Source organism: Rana temporaria, chromosome 4, assembly GCF_905171775.1.
Source record: "Rana temporaria chromosome 4, aRanTem1.1, whole genome shotgun sequence".
NCBI lineage: Eukaryota > Metazoa > Chordata > Amphibia > Anura > Ranidae > Rana > Rana temporaria.
Window position 1 is genome coordinate 36574211 of NC_053492.1, and position 21799 is coordinate 36596009.

General features: G+C 43.5%; 1 protein-coding gene across 4 annotated transcripts in view; it reads left to right on the forward strand.

The window, feature by feature from the left end:
* Positions 1–15620, forward strand: part of MAPRE3 (microtubule associated protein RP/EB family member 3) — a 157459-nt gene extending 141839 nt beyond the window's left edge. For 3 of the 4 annotated variants that reach the window (XM_040348248.1, XM_040348249.1, XM_040348247.1), the window contains 2 exons: positions 3492–3644; positions 14086–15620. In XM_040348248.1, the coding sequence (XP_040204182.1) occupies positions 3492–3644; positions 14086–14154 (222 nt within the window). In that variant the 3' untranslated portion in view covers positions 14155–15620. Of the gene's footprint in view, positions 1–3491; positions 3645–5736; positions 5895–14085 lie in introns of all 4 variants that reach the window. The other variant, XR_005748593.1, reaches the window with a different exon arrangement.
* The last annotated feature ends 6179 nt before the right edge of the window (positions 15621–21799 follow it).

Sequence of the window (21799 nt, forward strand, 5' to 3'; positions counted from 1 at the left end):
CCATTTGGAAGCCGATTAGAGCCCACAGGATCCAATCGAGAAGCCTATTAGAGCATATCGCTCTAATCAGGCAATTCCAAAACACGCCCACCGCTGTTATTCAGATGTGCGACGCTCAACAGGGGGCCGGACACCTGAATAGTGGGCGGCAGCAGCAACAATACATAGCTTTGTGCAATGCATGAAGCTATGTATTGTTGATTGATTGGTGCAGGAGGAGAGAGGGGGCGGCGCTCCTGCGCCCACTATGGACGCACCGCCACTGGTCAGAGCCCAGGTTCACCTCCTCCTGCAAACACAGGCCGATAGAATAACGTAAAAATTGGCCATACACACATTTTATGCAATTGAGTCCAGGTGTATTATTTGAACAGATGTTGGAAGTAATTGGTCGATATAAAATAAATGGTACATTTGCCTTTCATTTTGTAACGTTTATTTGAAAAGTGTTTATCTCACAATCAGAAGATAACTCCATACATTATAGATCAGCGTGGAAACAATTTGATTTTCTCAACCTTTTTGATGGCATTCAACTTTAATCCCACAAAATCAGATGTGTAGTAAAAAACATTAAATAGTTTATAAGCAGTGCAGCCCACTTTCCGGTATAGAAGACAAAACCATTTGGTATGTGGATTTGTTTGGGTAATAGAGACATACATGTAAATCATATGTACAAACCTATATATGTTAGACATCCCATTCAAAAACCATGGGCATTATTTATGGAATTCTCTGCCTTTTTTAATATACCAGCTTCCACTGTTGTGGGAGGGCTTTCTATGAAATTTTGGAGAGCTTGGAAATTTGTGATCATACAGCCAGAAGAATATTTGGGAGGTCTGGTTCTGCTGAGGGATGAGAAGACCACGCTCGCAATCAATGTTCCAGTTCAGCCAAATGGTCTTCAGTCAGTCAGGGTCTTGTGCAGACCACTCAGGCGTTGCCTCCTACACTAGAAGACTTCCCACATAATTTTAAAGTGTGTCTGTGGGGAATAATGCCCATTCAGCCAAAAGGGCATTTGTGAGGTCAAGTACTGATGTTGGATGAGACCTGGCTCACAATTGGTGCTCAAGTTCATTCCAAAAGTGTTTAGTAAATTTGAAGCCAGGACTCTGTGCAGGTAACCCGAGTTCTTCAACTCCAAACTCATCAAACCATGTCTTTATGGGGTTGACTTTGTGTACAAGGACGCAGTCATGCTGTAACAGAAAAGGACCTTCTCCAAATTTTTAACACAAGGTTGGAGGGGAACCATTGTTCTAAATGCCTTTATATGTTGTAACACATGTGTGTCTCTCAGTGGCTATGTCGCTCCTCCACTGTATCTATGGAGGGAGCCATGGTTGTCACCCTAGGCTGATTTTCTAAAATGGACTACAAACATGTTTGTATTTCTTACATGGTGGGGCAGGATTGGTGGTTTACAGAAGATAGCTAGGAAAATATTTATCTGTACAGTTCACAGGAAGTGACAAGGACACATTTCTGGCAAGATCAACAGATATTTTCTGTATTTGTTGAAAATGTTCTTAGCTTGAAAAAAACAAAGACTGTAAGCTTCGTTTTTTTTTGTTCTTGGGTTTAGTTATCTGCTGAAGGTTGTATGCTGGCAGGATTAGATGGGGTCACATACCCTATCCTGGCTTTGGCTGCAACTTTGGATGGGTGCAACTTGGATACAACTTTTGCTTTGACCAGTGATAATGGACTACAGTTGCACAACTGTTGCATTGTATAGCATTCAGGTATGACTTTCATGCTACTTTTGAGGGCTAACATTGAAGTCTATGGTCCTCACGTTGCATAGAAGTCGGACCAAAGTAGTTCATTAACTACTTTGAAGTTGCTGCAACTTTAAGTTGCCCATATATGAATGGATATCATTGGAAACCATGGGGAAAGATTTGTCATGCATGACGAGTCACACAAGTTCCCTCAAAATAACTCAACACACAGCCATTAATGTCTAAACCGCTGGCAACAAAAGTCAGTACACCCCTAAGGGAAAATTTCCAACTTGGGCCCAATTATCCATGTTCCCTCCCGGTGTCATGTGACTCGTTAGTGTTACAAGGTCTCAGGTGTGAATGGGGAGCAGGTGTGGTAAATTTGGTGTTATCGCTCTCACTCTCTCATACTGGTCACTGAAAGTTCAACATGACACCTCATGGCAAAGAACTCCATGAGGATCTGTAAAAAAATATTTTTGCTCTACATAAAGATGGCCTAGGCTATAAGAAGATTGCCAAGACCCTCAAAACTGAGCTGCAGCACAGCGGCCAAGACCATACAGCGGTTTAACAGGACAGGTTCCACACCATGGTCGACCAAAGAAGATGAGTGCATGTGCACAGCGTCATATCCAGAGGTTGTCTTTGGGAAATAGACATATGAGTGCTCCCAGCATTGCTGCAGAGGTTGAAGGGGTGGGGGGGTCAGCCTGTCAGTGCTCAGACTATACGCCGCACACTGCATCAAATTGGTCTGCATGTCTGTCATCCCAGAAGGAAGCCTCTTCTAAAGATGATGCACAAGAAAGCCTGCAGTTTTCTGAAGAAAAGTAGACTAAGGACATGGATAACTGACACCATGTCCTGTGGTCTGATGAGACCAAGATAAACTTATTTGGTTCAGATGGTGTCAAGAGTGTGTGGTGGCAGCCAGGTGAGGCGTACAAAGACAAGTGTGTCTGGTCTACAGTCAAGCATGGTGGTGGGAGTGTCATGGTCTGGGACTGTATTAGTGCTGCCAGCACTGGGGAGCTACAGTTCATTGAGGGAACCATGAATGCCAACATGTACTGTGACATACTGAAGCAGAGCATGATCCCCTCCCTTCAGAGACTGGGTCGCAGGGCAGTATTCCAACATGATATCGACCTCAAACACACCTCCAAGAGGACCGCTGCCTTGCTAAAGAAGCTGAGGGTAAAGGTGGTGGACTGGCCAAGCATGTCTCCAGACCTAAACCCTATTGAGCATCTGTAGGGCATCCTCAAATGGAAGGTGGAGGAGCGCAAGGTCTCTAACATCTATCAGCTCTGTGATGTCATCATGGAGGAGTGGAAGAGGACTCCAGTGGAAACCTGTGAAGCTCTGGTGAACACCATGCCCAAGAGGGTTAAGGCAGTGCTGGAAAATAATGGTGGCGACACAAAATATTGACATTTTGGGCCCAATTTGGACATTTTCACTTAGGAGTGTACTCACTTTTGTTGCCGGCGGTTTAGACATTAATGGCTGTGTGTTGAGTTATTTTGAGGGGACAACACATTTACACTGTTATACAAGCTGTACACTCACTACTTTACATTGTAGCAAAGTGTCATTTCTTCAGTGTTGTCACATGAAAATATATAATAAAATATTTACAAAAATGTGAGAGGTGTACTCACTTTTGTGAGGTACTGTATATACACATTAGTCCCACCCGTTAAAGATCCTGAGATTTTGATTAACATTCATCTTTTACTGTCTATCCAGTTAATGGAGCTGAAGCTGACAGTGGATGGGCTGGAGAAAGAACGAGATTTCTACTTCACTAAGCTGCGAGACATCGAGCTGATCTGTCAGGAGCATGAGAGCGAGAGCAATGGCATCTTGTCCAAAATCATCGACATCCTGTACGCCACAGAGGTGGGTTCTGCAGCTGTATGACCAATCCTGGAAAGAAACTTATTAAGACAGGTGGAGGCATTGCTTAACGCAGTCTTACACATGTAACCCCTAAATAAATTATCTTTAGTTTGTTTTCTTCTATTAGTGTACCTAGAAGTGTGTTGGGTTGTCCACCTCAGGACAACCATGTTAGGGATGCTCTCGGATAAGGGTGTCAAACTAAATTTCATTGTGGGCCGCATCAGCATAATGATTGCCGGTTGTTTCTGTAAGATTAGATGTCCAGTGCATCCCCTCCCCTTACATTAGATGTCAAGAGCCACCCTACTATCAGAAGTCCCTTACAACACAGTGCACCCCCTTTCCTTATACTGCTACTGGGAAGAAGCTGGATGCATTGCTTTTAAGAAAGTAAGGGTCTGGTGGAGGACCAGAGGAGGGCTGGAGCTCTCCTGCAGCTGCAAGAGAGGTGCGAGGGCCACATGAAATGGCCTGGAGGGCCTTGTGTTTGACACCAGTGCTCTAGGATTACACCCCCTCCCACCAGACACACATTGTTACATTGACCACAGCTTTGTAAGGCCACCCCTGGCTACCCTGTCCAGCTTTAGATTCATCAGTGGCACAAAGCGGAAATAAACCCACTGATTCAAGTCTCTTTCACACGGGCGGACTGATTGGGTCTGGCTGTCTGTTTTTTATGCAGACCTGATTGGACCATCCATTGTCCTCTATGGAGCGGCAGATGTAAATAGACATTGGATTTGATCCATTCCCCATCCATCTGGCGTATTGGATTGGACGACAGTCAGATGTCAACTAACATGTGGTCTGTTTTTATCCGACTGTTCGTAGAGGAAAGCAGCCTGTGTCCGTGTCCGCTCGGCATAAGTGGAGCAGACACGGACCTGTCATCTGCCTGCTCAGTGGGGATCAGCAGACAGATCCATGATGGTCAGGTAGATCCGCTGGCAGATTTAGCTTGTGTGAAAGTGGCCATAAAGAGTGATGCCCTGTACACATGATCGGAAATTCCGACAGCAAAAGTCCGATGTAAGCTTTTGAACCGAAATTCCGACCGTGTGTATGCTCCATCGAACTTTTGCTTTTGGAATTTCCGCCAGCAAAAGATTGAGAGCTGGTTCTCGAATTTTCCGAAGGAAAAAATTCCTATCGGACAATCCGATCGTCTGTAGCAATTCCTACACGCAAAATTCCGACGCATGCTCGGAAGCATAGAACTTCATTTTCTCGGCTCGTCGTAGTGTTGTAAGTCACCACGTTCTTGACGGTCGAAAATTTAAGAGAACTTTTCTGTGATCGTGTGTATGCAAGCCAAGCTTGAGCGGAATTCCGTTGGAAAAACCGTCAAACGTTGTTCAAAAAGAAAATCCGATTGTGTCTACGAGGCATAACTCCACTTTTGTTGAGAAAAGAACATTACCCGCTGCGTGATCTATGTACATTGCAGGGATTTTAAAGTGATACTAAAGGTTCAGTTTTTTTTTTTTAAATAACAAACATGTCATACTTGCCTCCACCGATCTTCCTGTTCTGGGGTCCCACAGTGGCTCTCGCGGCTCCTCCCCGCAATAGATAACCCCCTCTGGGAAGCTCTCTCCCGAGGGGGTTTCCTTGCGTGCACGCTCCCGTGTCATACACTCAGCGTCCATAGCCGCCGAGTGTATGACTCGGCCGCGTCATTGGATTTGATTGACAGCAGCGTGAACCAATGGCTGCGCTGCTACCAATCTATCCAATGAAGAGCCGAGAAGCCTAGGAGAGAGCGCTGCGGGATCGCACCCACGGAAATTCGTGGCTCAGGTAAGTAAAACGGGGGAGCCTGACACTGCAAGGTGTTTTTTCACCTTAATCCATAGTTTACAACCCCTTTAATAAACTTTGTTGCAGAGTCCTACATTTTGTTATTTTGAAGAAATAGCTGTTTGCTTGTCCATGTGCAGAGTGAACCTGTTTGGGAGTGCTTTTATAATTAACAATCAGCTGCTGCACCTGCAGGGCTCTAATGAGGAAATTGGCAGGGTATGCGTCCCTTTAGACGTGATTTACATTTGGGAGTATCTCACCAAAAATGACATTTTTGTTGCAGGGGGTGTCAAAAGTCTGACTTGTATCTTAGTGCAGACTTCTGGGAAAATCAGTAAGCCAATCACACAAGCAGGAAATGACATTTTCAGAACACCTCCAGATAGCCATTTTGCTTTGCATTTTACAGAAAATTACAGCGCTGAAAATTGAAAAGGAAAGGTAATTTTTAATAACATTCAATACCAATATGACTTGAGTCGCTATTGTATACGCTATATTATTATTATTTTTTTATTTGCAAAAAAAATTCCCACACGAAAGTGAGGCTACCCTTTAAGGCTGCATTCACACCTAGGCGACAAGTAACGCCGCGTATGTGGCGTATTTTGCCGCGATTTGTGTAACTTTTTTTTTTTTTTTTTACACAAATCATTTCCATTGCTGTCTATGGCCGAACGCCAATGCCGCCTGAAAAAAAGGGTCCGGACTTGTTTTCAGGCGGCAGGCGTACGGCGTTTTGGCGTTCGGCGTGAGATGTGAACCATCTCATAGACAGCAATGCAAATTCGCCCCTCCAGCGTATCGAGCGTCGGGCGTCGGGCGTTTTGTCGCCAAGGTGTGAATGGAGCCTAACTGTTTCCCAAATGAATGATAACTGTCACAGTGGCTTTAGACTCTCAATCAAACTATCTAGCCATCAAATGGCTCATGTCGTATCACATGTGCATCACCACGGCATCACCACGGCAGTTGCAGATCAAACAGAGACTAAGATGGCAGCTTCCTTTTCTGTAAAGAATGGGAAGATTTAGTTTCACTTTAATCACTTGCTGACCGCTGCACGCCGATATACGTCGACAGAGTGGCAGCGGTGGGCAAATGGATGTACAGGTACGTCCCCTTTAAAAAGTCGTGCAGTGGCCGTGTGACCACTGCACTCTCTGTGACCGTGCTCGCAGGCCCACGGGAACTCGATGTTAGCCGGCGGCCCGTGATTGTGTCACGGAGAGGCAGAACGGGGGATGCCTATGTAAACAAGGCATTTCTCTGTTCGACCTAGTGACAGGACAGTGATCTGCTGCTCCCTGTCATCAGGAACAATGATCACTGTCGTGTCACTTGTAGCCCAGCCCTCCCACAGTTAGAATCACTCCCTAGGTCACACTTAACCCCTTGCTCGACCCCTAGTGGTTTAACCCCTTCCCTGCCAGTGTCATTTACACAGTAATCAGTGCATTTTTATAGCACTGATCGTTGTATAAATGACAATGGTCCCAAAAAGTGTCAGATGTGTCCGCCATAATGTCGCAGTCACGATAAAAATCACAGATCGCCACCATTACTAGTAAAAAAAATAATAATTAAAATGCTATAAAATTATCCCCTATTTTTCGACGCTATAACTTTTGTGCAAACCAATCCATAAACGCTTATTGCAAATTTTGTTTACCAAAAATATGTAGAAGAATACGTATCGGCCTAAACTGAGGAAAAAAAATATTTTTATATATTTTTTGGGGGGATATATATTATAGCAAAAAGTTAAAAATATTGCTTTTTTTTTCAAAATTGTCGCTCTTTTTTTATTTATAGTGCAAAAAATACAAATCGCAGAGGTGATCAAATACCACCAAAAGAAAGCTCTATTTGTTGGAAAAAAGGACATCAATTTTGTTTGGGTGAAACGTCGCACGACCGCACAATTGTCAGTTAAAGCGACGCAGTGCCGAATCGCAAAAAGTCCTCTAGTCAGGAAGGGGGTAAATTCTTCCAGGGCTGAAGTGGTTAAGCTTTTCCTCAACTTTGACCTGTCACATGTCAGAGTTAAGGGGAAGCTTAGGAGGCCTTCCCCTATTCTCCCGGACAGCACTATATGAGAGGTAGGTAGGTGTGTCAACTCAGTGGAAGGAGGGGGCTTACTGGGAAGAGGGTTTTGCTGAGAGAGGGTTTTTGCTAATGGAGGCTTTGCTGGGGCAGGGGGAATTTTTTGCTGGTGCGGGTTGCTGTGGGAGAGCATATTTTTACTGGTGGAGGGGTTTGCTGGGGGAAGAGGGATTTTGCTGGCCAAGCAGATATTTTGTTTGTTTTGTACTATGAACTTCAAAACAGTTTGGTATGATCATGTCCGAAATTTACATTTTCTATTTTACACGCCGGAAACATCAGGCTGAAGCTAGTTGTGCTGAATTTTTTGAAAATTGAAAATTGAATTTCGGCTCAGTATCCCAAAGCCCTACAATGGGCAATACAGACAAAGTAGACACAAGCTACAATAATGTTCTATTTTAACCACATCCACGGTTTAATTCAATTTTAAAAGTTAGCCTTTCCACTAGAGGTGCACCGAATATAAATTTTGGTGTCGAAACCGAAAATTCAGGATGCATCTGACCGAAACCGAAAATTACAGTTTTTAAAAAATATATATACGGTGGAACCTTGGATTACGAGCATAATCCGTTCCAGAAGAATGCTTGTAATCCAAAGCACTCGCATATCAAAGTGAGTTTCCCCATAGAAGTCAATGAAAATGAAGATAATTCGTTCCACATTGACTTCTATTGTATGCAGTACCGCATGTGGCCAGAGGTGGGGGGCAACGGAGAGACTCAGGAATACTTAGAGACCGTTCGGAGTCACTCGGATGCCTTCGGAAAGAGACTCAGAAACACTCAGGAACAAAGGGCCAGATCCACAAAAGGGATACGCAGGCGTATCTACTGATACGCCGTCGTATCCCTGTTTCTATCTATGCGGCTGATTCATAGAATCAGTTACGCATAGATATTCCTAAGATCCGGCAGGTGTAATAGTTTTACACTGTCGGATCTTAGGATGCAATACCTCGGCCGCCGCTGGGGGCATTTCTCGTCAAAATGCCGCTTCGGGTATGCAAATTAGCACTTACGGAGATCCACAAAGCTTTTTCCCTTCGTTTTTTTTCCGTAAGTGTTAGTTTGCCGTCGCAAAATTAGGGCTGCTTTTACAAAGTGTAAACTTAGTACACCATGTAAAAGTATACCCTTCTTTCCCGCGTCGCTGTCAAATGTTTTTTTTAATTTTTTTTTTTCCCGCCGCAACTCTTTTTTTTTCTTTTACACCCGTCGCGATTCTCAAAACTCGGTGCAATGTAACTTCGCGCAAAGCACGTCGGGAAATCGCGTCGGGAGCATGCGCAGTACGTCCGGCGCGGGAGCGCGCCTAATTTAAATGGGACTCGTCCCATTAGATTGGGCACGCCTTGCGCCGGACAGATTTAAGTTACACAGCTGCAAATTTCTAGGTAAGTGCTTTGTGGATCGGGCACTTAGGTAGAAATTTTGCGGCGGTGTATCTTAAATCCGAATATTTAAGTTGCGCCCGCTGTACGTGGATCTGGCCCAAAGTGTTTCCAAGTATTACCAAGTATTTCCGAGTGCATCCGAACGGCTACACACATCTGACCAAAGAGGCTTGAATCCTGCTCGTGTTGTGAGACAACACTCGCAAACCGAGCCAGGATTTTTTTTTTAATAATACCTCGTATTGCGAAACGCTCGTTAACCGCGTTAGTCTTAATCCAAGGTATTACTGTACAGTCTTTGTATATATAATTGTATTATGTTCCACCTATTAATTAATATCATGAATTTAAATAAATTTTCATTTGTTGTCGGCACCTTTAGCGTAGAGCTGCACAATTAATTGTTAAAAAAATTGCAATCTCGATTCAACCCCCCTCACAATCTTAATCCGGCATTTCCACGTTTCGTGTAACAAGTGCAGAGCCTTTCTCTTCTCGGCAAGGTTCATCACAACATTGCTCAGCGCTGAGAGATAAAAAGAAACATTGTATCATTTGGTTCTTTTTAGAGATCAAAGGGAAGAACTTTGGTCTGCAAATGAGGTCAGTTTAACCACTTAAAGACTAATGCCGCTTACACACGATCGGAATTTCCGACAAGAAAAGCTCAATGTGAGCTTTTGGTTGGAAATTCCGATCATGTGTAGGCCCCATCTGACTTTTTTGAGAGCTGGTTCTCAAATTTTCCGACAGGAAAAGTTCTTGTCGGAAATTCCGACGCACAAAAATCCTACGTATGCTCGGAATCAATTTGACGCATGCTCGGAATCATTGAACTTAATTTTTCTCGGCTCTTCGTAGTGTTGTACGTGACCATGTTCTTGACGGTCAGAATTTCAGACAACTTTTGTGTGACCGTGTGTATGCAACACAAGTTTGAGCCAAAATTGCGTTGGAAAAAAATCCACGGTTTTCTTGTCAGAATTTACGATCGTGTGTACGCAGCATTAGCCTTTTTCGGACACTTGTTGCTTACAAGTTAAAATCACTATTTTTTGCTAGAAAATTACTTAGAACCCCCAAACATTATATATATTTTTTCATCTAGAGAATAAAATGGCGGTCATCGCAATATTTTATGTCACACTGTATTTGTGCAAAAATACACTTCAATTAAAAATAAACAGTAAATTTAGCCCAATTTGTTTGTATAATGTGAAAGATGATGTTACGCAGAGAATTGTGATCTTTATTCTAAGCAAAAACAATTGTGATTCTCATTTTATCAAGAATCATGCAGCTCTACTTTAGCGCAATAAAAGCTCAATAAAAATAAATCCTTTGAAAATCTATGTATATTTTCACACTGGTCCATTGTGCTTCTGTTGCATTTTTGATCAGTTAAAAAATAACGCACCAAAGATTGACTGAAATGCATTGAAAACGCAGCAAGAACTCATCAATAATGCATCAATAATGCACCTGTGGTACATTTTTAATGATAAAGAACAGGCCCCAACTTCTTTCCAACTTTGGTGGAAAGAAGATTGTCACATTTCCATTTCAGCAGATTTTCCGACGGGAATTGTGTGATGGCAGGGTTTTGTCGGAAAATCCCGCCGTTTGTACGCTCCATCGGACAATTGTTGACGGATTTTCCGACAACAAATGTCGGATAGCATGCTTTAAAATTTTCCGACAACAAATGTGTGATGTCGGATTATCTAATCGTGTGTACACAGGGCTGGACTGGGACAAAAATTTGGCCCTGGACTTCATCCAGACTGGCCCACTTTGACAGGTCTCTCCCATGGCGGCCGGACAACTCCCGCACCCCCCCCCCCCCGGCCACCCAAGCCCCCTCTCCCCCTTCACTAGCCACTAGCCGTTCTACTTTATTAGAGTAGAGCGGCTGGTACTGGTACACTTATAGGCATACAGTGGAGAAGCTAGACATTATTTCACCCGGGGGAAAGAATCAGTTTGGTGCCCCCCCCCCTTATGGGACAAGATTAGGCTGAAGTGAGGAACTCCCAGGCCATAGCTGTTGAGTCAGCTGTCTGTCCCCTCCCCCATGCTCCTCTGGTCCTCCCACTGCTTCTTTGCTCCCCCCCAGGTGAGCTCTGCGGTGAGGGAGAGGAGGTGAGCGCTGCGGGAAGGGAGAGACAGAGGAGCGGAGGGGGCGGCGGTTCGCTGTCACTGAAGCCGGCCCACTGAGCCATCAGCCCACCGGGAAACTCCCTGTAGTCCCAACGGCCAGTCCATCCCTGTGTGTACACAAGTCTGTCGGAAAAAAATCGAAAGTACAAACACGCATGCTCATAAACAGTGCTAACCATAGCACAAGATTAGCAGAATTTGCCCAAAGGGTGGCGCTAAAGAGCTGAAAAAACATGTAGTTTCATATTTGTTGGCTGACAAAGTTTTGCCGTCTGTACGCAGAACAAGTTCACGGCCAATGCCCTTCGGACAAAATTCCGCGGCTTTGTCCGATGGAAATCCTATCGTGTGTACAGGGCTTTACTCATACCCTGTTCATGTCCTATAAAGCGCAAGGGTGTAACTACAAAATTATCAGCAGATGGTACTATTGCCTAACACAGGGGTGCTTCACCTTTTGAAGAGCAATTGTGATTCAGTAACAAATTATCTAATTAACAAATTATTTATTTTGAATAGCATATGGAACATTTTTCTCCTGCTGCTGCTGAACGCCGGTGGGTGAGAAGAGGAGGAGAAGCTGGCTTTTAGAGGTTGCAGGAGGAACATGGAGAGGTTTGGTTCCCTGTATATGTCAGTAAACTAGAAAGTGACAGGGAGGTCGCACGGACTTCCTGGAGCATGGGGTGGGCTTACCATTGCAACCCCTGACACTACACTAGTGGTTCAGAGGGTTTGGTAAAAACTGAAAATGTAAACAAGCTCTTATTGTCCTGAGCCCCCTATAAGGCTGCTGTTTTAATATGGATGTGCTGTGGTTTATCCACACTGCGGATGCAGTGCAGTGCACCTACGGCTTTCCTGTGGGTTACCTGTGCTTTGCTATAGACTTCTATTATATCTTGCGAGTGTGGTGCACTTTCAAGAAAGAGCACTAAACCCACAGGATATAATCAAAGTCTATGGCTTAGTGCAGCTAACCCACGGGAAACCAGCAGGTCCACAGCACTGCACCTGCGGATCAGGGTGAAAAGAGCCTACTTTTTTAAACTTTTTATAGGTGCTAATATGCCCATTGCAGAAGCACAGTGTATGTGTTGTTTAACCACTTACGGGGACCGCCCACCGCAGGAATACGTTGCTACTTTGAAGAGGAATACCGTTGTTATGGTAGCAGCTAGCTACTATAACCCCTGTACCCTCTTCAATATCGGGCGTTCCGCTTTCAGATAAAAGTGGTCTCTGCGGCGGATTCGCCACAAGATCACTTTTAGGGGTGGCGGGAGAAGGCCCCCTCCCACCTCTCTCCGGTGCCCTCCACCGCTTACCGGAGCCGTCGGCAGCAGCGGAGGTGATTAGATGCTATTCCTGGGCTAACATAGAGACGAGTAAGGGGAAAATGGCCCCCACCTATCTCCATATCATTGCAGGGTAGAAGCAACGTCAATGCTCTTAAAGGGACATTTTTTTTTTATTTTTTAACCACTTGGGATCCGCCTGCCGTCAATTGACGGCTACAGTGCGGATCCCAATTTCCAAACTGCCGTCAATTGACGGCCGCCCCTTTGGGCGTTCCCCGCGCGCGCTCCAGAGCGCGCTGCGGGGAAAATCTGTGTTGGCCGTGTCCCTCGGACACAGCCAATTACAGATCGCCGCGAACGGCCAATCAGAGTGGCCGTTCGCGAGGCGATCTGTGCGGCCAATGAGAGAGGATCTCATATGTAAACATATGAGATCATCTCTCATTGCCGTTTTACACAGAGACAGCGGTGCTGTCTCTGGAGAGGAGACGGATCTGTGTCTCTTGTACATAGGGACACAGATCGGTCACCCCCCCAGTCACCCCCCCTCCCCCACAGTTAGAACACTAAGCAGGGATACATTTAACCCCTTCCTCACCCCTAGTGTTAACCCCTTCAATGCCAGTCACATTTATACTGTAATTAGTGCATATTTATAGCACTGATCGCAGTATAAATGTGAATGGCGCCAAAAATGTGTCCGATGTGTCCGCCATAACGTCGCAGTCCCATTAAAAATCGCAGATCGCCGCCATTTCTATTAAAAAAAAATAATTAAAAAAAAATAATTCTGTCCCCTATTTTGTAAGCGCTATAACTTTTGCGCAAACCAGTCGCTTATTGCGATTTTTTTTTTTTTTTTTTACCAAAAATATGTAGAAGAATACGTATCGGCCTAAACTGAGAAAATTTTTTTTTTTTTTTTTTTTAAATTGGGATATTTATTATAGCAAGAAGTAAAAAATATTGTATTTTTTTCAAAATTGTCTCACTTTTTTGTTTATAGCGCAAAAAATAAAAACCGCACAGGCGATCAAATACCACCAAAAGAAAGCTCTACTTGTGGGGAAAAAAGGACGTCAATTTTGTTTGGGAGCCACGTCGCACGACCGCGCAATTGTTAGTTAAAGCGATGCAGTGCCGAAAGCTGAAATTTCACCTGGGCAGGAGGGGGGTATATGTGCCCAGTAAGCAAGTGGTTAAATGACATACATTTTTTTTCTATTGCATTTTAGTCTAAATATCAGATCTGAGGTCTTTTTGTCAAGCTTTTTTCTATTACAAGGGATGTTTACATTCCTTGTAATAGGAATAAAAGTGACCCAATTTTTTTTAAGACTTCAAGCTGTCATTGATGTTAAAGGGGGCAATACACGGTATTAAGAACTCGGGTATGTAAACTTTTGATCAGGGTCATTTGGGTAGTTTCTGTTGTCATTATGATTTAAAAAGAGTAAACACAGTTGATTGGTAATAAATAGCTTCAGCCAAACACTAACCATAAGTAAAAGAAAAGTTTTTGTGTTATCATTCATATTCTCTGAAAGATAGGCACGAAATCATCAATTCTGCCTGGGTATGTAAACTTATGAGCACAACTGTAGATATACTGTATATTCTCATTATGCGGTTGTCCATTTAAGCTGTGTTGTATGTTTCTCCACAGGATGGATTCGCTCCACCAGATGACGATGAAAATGAGGAGCATCAGCCAGAGGATCAGGATGAATACTAACCATACATCTTTGCACTTCTTCCTCCTGGTCGCTGTGGCCCTGCTGCATCATCCGGGGAGGCTCCTTGTTGCCCATCACCCATCAACCATTTTGCAGTATGAACATTTTAGGTTGGGATCAGTACATCCGCTCCTGCACTGTCATCTATCATCGCAATCTATTGGGCATCCCTCACTTTTCCCCCCTTCGGGCCACATATTCGCGAAGCGTGAACTTTGCAGTGGCGAATGTGGAAGTGATGTCTCCTAGGGCATGGATTGTTTTGCTTTTGCTGAACATGGCACTTCATTTATTTATCGGGAGATCATTACTGGCCCCTCTTTGGGGGGAATTTATAGCTGATATCATTTGTCTTTGTTAACCCCTTTTTAACTCGAGCTCTGGTTGGATGACCCACATGGGATTATGCTTGTTGTGTTTTTATACCTTTAGACCTGTCTTCCTGTTTTATGGTCATTTCATCTCCTTGTCCTTTATTCCTAATTCTTCTTTGTTTTCCTGAAATAGTGTATTTGGAATGGACGGCACAGTGGTGGGCATTTATATATTAATTATTAAGCCTTAAATCAATTAGATAGAGCCTTAAAATGAATTTGTCACTGACATGAGCAACTCAAATTAAACATATGAAGAAAAATGTGCATAAGTAACAATTGCCTTCAATTTTCGGTGAATACCTTTTAACAATCAGTAGATCCAGATATATCAGTAGCCAAAGTTATATGGAAATCTCCACTTTTCCTGTAAAATGTAAGCTTGACACTGCCTCTTCCACTTCGGATTGCCTCTTTAATAGACACTTAAACAGTCTATCACATTAAAGGTCCAATGGGACGATTCGAGAGGTAGAAATAGGCAAAGAGAATTTTTACGTTTACAGGAATTGCCAATCAACCCTTTCTCTGTTAACAATTTGAGAGACCTAGCCTGTAATAGGCTACAAGTGCTGCTGTTGTTTGACGATTACGGGTTTTATAGCATGACCCCTGCTTTGTCCTGTGGTTTCTCCCAGCAACATCTACATCACAACCTTGAGCTGTTGTGGCTTAGCAGCTGGTGGAAGGAACCACAGCACACAGCAGAGGAGGCACTACCTGACACATCAGAAAGTGTCGGATAGCAGTGGCACCCATAGATTTTCCAAAGAGTGATGATTTGACACACCACAGAAAGCATAACCCTTCTTTTACAGGCTGGATCTTTCAGCTTTTTATGTGTCTGGATCTACTAGTTGTTTATGGCATGTGGTTTGATTGAAGGCAACCTGTGCATCTTTTTCTATACACTCAATTTGGTTCATGATAGGTTTCGTTTAAAGGGCAAACCCACCCAATGTTAATTAATGAGCTTTTTGTAGACTATGTTTAATGCCATTGCTTGCAGACTTATTAAAAAGCTTCTGGGGTCACGTTGAGCAGACCTTTTGGTTGTACTGCACTTGTGACTTCACTTGTCATCATGCTGAGCATTTGTGTCATCTCTCAGCTCCTAAGCTCTTCTGGACTGCACACAGAAGCAGAAACCTAAGGGTGGTCTACGTGGTGGGGCCAGGAATGAAAAGATATCCAGCTCAGGTCTTGAAGTTCCTTAACAGGTCACCAGGTTAGGAAACTATCCCTAATGGCCTGTACAACATGATTAGAAAATTGTATGAACAATACTGCTTTCAAAGCGATACGATAATCTAAACGTTAGTACACAGCTTTCAAGAGCCGACCACGACAGTTCATCCGATCGTATCTGATGGGACAAGCATGAAAATGTTTCTCGTACTATACAAGATCGTACGATTTTTGTTTCATCAGTACAGTTATCGTTCGAAAATACAATACAAATTCACTAGAATAACATCACTTCCAAATTTTTATTCTGTCGTACGAGAATTTTCGTCACTTTAGTAAACTCTTCATTTTTTATATACAAGACTAGCATACAAAATAAAATGGACTATCATATTCCGATAATCTCATTGTGCATACCAGGCATAAGTCTACTCAAATCTACTCCAAACTAAATGATATCCTGGGCAAACTTCCCCTTTGATTCTGAAAATTAGGCTTCCAAGACCATTTTGTTATGCATAAAAAGCCAGTAAAAACATAAATGCCTTTTGCCTAATTGAACTGAAACACACTCTACATAGAAAATCTGGTGCCATAGCTATTTGTTCAGTTCTATACGTATCTATGGTGCAGGACCTTCTAGTGGTTAGTCAGCTCTTTTGGTTATTATATGGTTCTATATCTCATGCATCTATTTGCTCACCCACCTAACCCCTTGCCAAATTCTGCGAATGTCCAGCCATAAGCTCAGCAACCACAATCCAACTCGTGGAATCCATTGTAAATATGCTATTTCTATTCTTCTCTCATGTCCTCATCCCTCTTCTTGCCTTCATCTTTTCTGAAGTGTCTTGTGCTGTCTTCCATGTTCCCAGGTTACATGTCTATTTTCTTTTATTCAGTTGCTGCTACCAAGCCGGTAGTGGCCATGGCGGTGGAGCGGTCCCCTTTGGGAGTTCAAATATGTATATTTTTGAATAGAGTTTTTCATGCACTTTTTTCCCCAAACTCTTTTTCTCGACACAAAAGAAGTCTTCTGTGAAAAGAATGTGAATTGAATAGACGTCTGTAGTAATGGGATCTGTACATCGACTTCTCACAGCCATAGAGCATGCCAACAGATCAATTATAACTGTTTTCACATATTTGAATGGGAAAGGAAAATATTAGGATTTTCTGGTGAATTAAAGTTTATACCTGAACGTAATTACAAAAAAAAAACATTTATTAGATTATTCCTAATCTCTACAATATGCATACCTTCCCCATATTCTGTCTCTTTAAAAATGCTGCAAGAATACCTGTTGATCTGTCAGAAATCCAAAGGGCTCCTAACTTTGGGCTGACAACACAGTGCTTTTGTTGCAATAAAATCTCAAGCAGTGTTTGCATGCCTGTCCCGTTCATCTGTGTGGACCACAGAACACTGTCTCCTTATGTTATGGAGATTAAGAAAGAGAGAGGGTGTTCTGTATTCCAGAAGTGGAAAAACGCAGGCAGGGCTGACAATGCTGCTTGGGCGTCAGTGTTGTCAGCTCATTAATGGAAGTTAGGAGATCACTGGATTTCTGGGAGACCAGGGGAAATATATATATATATATATATATATATATATATAATAAATGTATATCTATAGATATATATAGATATATATATATATATATATTTGTTTGCATAGACATACACTTTAAAAGGAATATGTCAAGAGCAAATTGCCTTCATGAGAAGCTTCAGATGAAAGTTTGCAGACTCCAAAAGCTGCATACTAGTTCCGGGTAAGCAAAGCCAAAAGTGCTCAGCTTCGCTGCAAGTTCAAATATAAATGACATCACCGCCTTGGAAATAGTATGCAAACCAGGAGTTCAGGCTTCTGATTGCTTTATGCCAGGTTCCCTTTCAGAGAAGTCTGGTGATCTTTGAGCATCACATCTATAGTAAATTTGTACGATTTGGCGGGACCAATTTATTTGCTGGCTATGCTGTTTGAGATGACAGTTTTAGCAAGGATAAATATTGGAGTCCAAAAGAATCTATTAATATTGTGAACTAATAATAATCCTAAATGATTATTTTGTTAAGAAACCAGACGAGTTGAAAACTGTTTAGCTCAGATGGCAGGTGGTCACTGTAGCCCAGACTATGTTATAGTGGTCGATGTGCCACCTTGGAGATAATTTTAATTTTTTTTTCCAAGGATCCCACTCTTTTATTCCAGACGTTCATATCTGTAATGGGATTTCTATGTGTCCGAAAGAGAAGGGAAACAGCTTATTTATTTTTGATTTTGTTTGTTGTAAATTAACCATTTGTGTTGCCGGTGTGGATTGCCACCGGGGATGGTTCTGCTAGAAAAATAAACGGGATCTGCTTGAAGACTTCCGAGCTCAGAGTGACTCCTGGATTTCTGTTTTCACCAAGAAAGAACATAACTGAACATTGGAAAATTCTGCTAATTTGGAAACAGATAAAAAAATACATTGCAGTAGGGATTGTCTTTCCTCTATTGTGTTTCCATTTTTGCTTACACAGAGAATGGGTTTGTATATGGAGTGTGTTTAAAAACAGACTCTTTACCCTCATAGCAGCCAATCAAAGCTGGTAGGGGTTTATTACTGCATAGGGATCAATGGGTTCTATACACTCTAAATACTTCACTAGAAGTTCTGAAATAAAACTGATCAGCAGCAATTCTCTTTCCTTTCACACAGAGTTTTTGTGAGAGGATAGGGGGGGGGGGGGGCTAGCTGCTGATCCCAGACAATGTTTACTACTTGTAATGGTTTTGATTTGTTCACAGCGATCTCAAGGCACAGAGCTATTCTTTAATTTGCCTGTGATCTAATGGCAGCACAATCACATGCATTGTGAGCTTATCTGGTGCCTGCATGTACATTGCAAACAATGATTTTTAAAAACTTCTTAGAATAAAGCCATGGATACATGGATTGAAATTGCTGAACCAGCCGAGATTTGATCCATGTATGGGCAGGCTGATTGTACCCAAGTCTTATCCATCGAGCGAATTGGGTACAACCAGCCTGTCAGATTTTTTTACATTCAATTACTAGCCGGTGGCTAAAGCCCTCCTCCCGGGAAACCAGAATAGCACTATGGGAGACATTCCCCATCAAGAGAGACTGGGGGAATCGAGCGATTTTCTAGGGACAGGGCAATTTGTGTTCACTGTTGGTGTGTGCTGAAAAAAGTAAGACAGGTTGCATTTTGTGACATTTTAATAAAGGTAAAAAAGGAAAAAGGAAACAATGCATTGTACTAATGCATCACGCTCACCCTACGTAATGGCTACCAGCGGACACATTATACAGAGCAAAATGTGCGTAAATGATGTAAATGACCTCTGATGTTTAGTATTATACAGAACAAGCTCCTCTCCTGTACTGAAATTGCTTAACTGATTTCACTGCACACCAGTCACATGAACATCATGGTCATACCTCCTCACCTGCCCCGATGGGAAAGAGACATAGTTTAGCACACAATATTTAGACAATATGCATGCCTTCTGCCAAACTAAAGAGTATGAATAAAATTTGTTTGAGTAGTCTGGCATGGAAGAATTGGGCAGAGCTGACAACACTGCTTGGGATTTTAGTGCAGCACAACATATTGTATGCTCACTCTGTACATAACACAGGGCTCAACAAACTCCAGGCACCAGAATTAGTGACCTGGCTCCAGGCATGTACTGGCCATCAGGACTTCAGTGACAGCGGATCGCCGCTCCTCTGTCTCCTCCTCTCCGCAGCACTCACCTCCTCTCCCTGGCTAGTTATGCAGTGTAACGGTCAGGGGTTAACACCGTTTTATGATATTCCATTCCACCAACCCAAGACAGCTTATCCGACACTCCACAATCCAGCAGACACGATCCATAAGAATTCCCCAGAATAACGAGACACAAGCTCTGTTCTCTGGTTCCAAACGAATGAATACTTTAATGGTAAACTCAGCTCTTCTTATACAGTTAGCAACCAAATATGGACAATGACTCAACTCCACCCACAACATGACACAAGGAACTTCAGAACACATCCCTTTAGATAATGACATTCAGTTAATCTACATGAACTAATTACTAATCATTACCCAGACGTTCTGACTCCGCGACAAGCTATTCTCACCTGATACACAATACACATTCCTTTAGTGAACATAAGTCAGATATCTGACCTTTTGATTATGTTAATTCTCATCACATATTATCATCAATAGAACTTTCACACAATACAGGGTTAGTTAGAAGAGCACCATGAAATATCTTAGGAGCCAGGCTTAATTAACACAATAGACAATAGAATACAATCACAGCAAGCTTTCCTCACTACAGCCAGGTAGCTGGAGGCGATTAACGTCAATTAACATCTTAACAGTCTATGGTCCACATTGAAGGAGACACTCTCCTATTTACCTGTTATGGTCAGAATTAACAACTTATAATATTTCAAGATATCCTGCAATACATGAATTATCATTACTGTCCCATATCATGTAATTCATGATATCATTTCTCAGTCATCCTATGCCCCTATTGGACATAGGATGACCCTAGACCCAAGAGTCATTAGTGAAGCTACCCCGCATCCTTCAAAAGTCTCTGGGTATTACGGGCCATTCCGTTGCATCTCTCCCCTTTCGGTAGGAGACTAACACAGGAGGTGACCCCAGACGGGTTGACTCTGAAGTTAGTCCATACTTCCATTCCTCCAATGCTGGTATCCATACAGTACCCCAAATAAATTGCTCCAAACAGCATTACTCGCCCAGCCAACCTCTGCTTCTCTCAGAGAACATACCTGCCGCTGGGGAGAGGCCTGGACTGGCCCTTCTACCTAGAGTCCTTTCAGCCGCTGGAGAGAAGACAGGGTGGCTGGGCTCAGTTTATCATGCTGTTGGGGATCTGGGCCAACTGCCCCCCATCCCTGGGGTATACAAGTGGAGACTGAAGTCCCATCCACTACCACAGGAACTCCCTCTCCTGCTAGTTGAGAGCAGAGGCTTGTGGCACTCTGCTCTGTTGCCAGCTCTTCTGCTGGGTTGCTGTGAGGGGAGACCACAGTCCCATCCCCCAATATCAGCTCAAGCTGCAGTTGTGTGCAGCGGTCAGCAGCATCCTGCCCCGCTGCCAGTGATTCAGCTGGGTGTAAAAGCTTTATAACCTCAGCTTGTTGCTGGAGAGAGGGGCCAACCGCCCTGTCTCCTTGGAACTCCACAGTTGGTTCTGGTGCTGGGCAGAGATTGCTAGCACTCTGCCCGGTTGCCAGCACTTCTGCTGGGGATGCATAAACCGTAACATCCTCTGAACGGTCCATTAAGTCCATGCATTCTGTAATCTGTGGCTGGGGAGATGAGCCAACTGCCCCGGTCCCCTGGAACTCCACATCATCCGCTTTGGCTTTAGGGATGGCAATCTCCATATTTTCCACTGCCGATTCATCAGCCAAGATTTCAGCGTTGTCATCTGATATTTCCTCATAGTCCCAGGCAACGAGAGCCCCACCCTGCTGCTGAGCAGAGTCTAGCAGCTGTCTGTAGGCGATCTCCAGCTCCCATTCCTGGACGGCCAGAAACTCCAAATCTTCCTGTAACCAGTGTCCTTCCGAGACATTCAATTTTTGCTCTCTGTGCTCCATTATTTCCTTCAAGCGCCACTCCCGATCATCCCCAAAGTCAGGATCACTGAATATCCTCCAATACAACAATCCCAGGCTATCATAGCCTTCTGTGGGGCTGTCATCCGCTGACCACGTGCACTCTTGGGCTACATACCACCGGATGGCTCTGTAGCTCTCGTCCAACCGCATCTCTGCCCGGATCAGCCTGCTTAACTCGGCTGTCCACTCCTGCTTCGGTTGTTCCCCCAACAACGGCATTCGTACATCATACTGCGGCCAGTACCTTACATGGATGGAGGGGAGGACCTTTCCCTGGTGTTGCTGCTCAAAGAGCTAGCACTTCCTTCCAGAGTTGGCAATGGATCAAATCAGACCATCCCAGCAGGGCCTCCTCTGATACTGGTCCTCTGTGCTGTATCCGCATCTCTTGTAACCTCCTTCTGAATTTC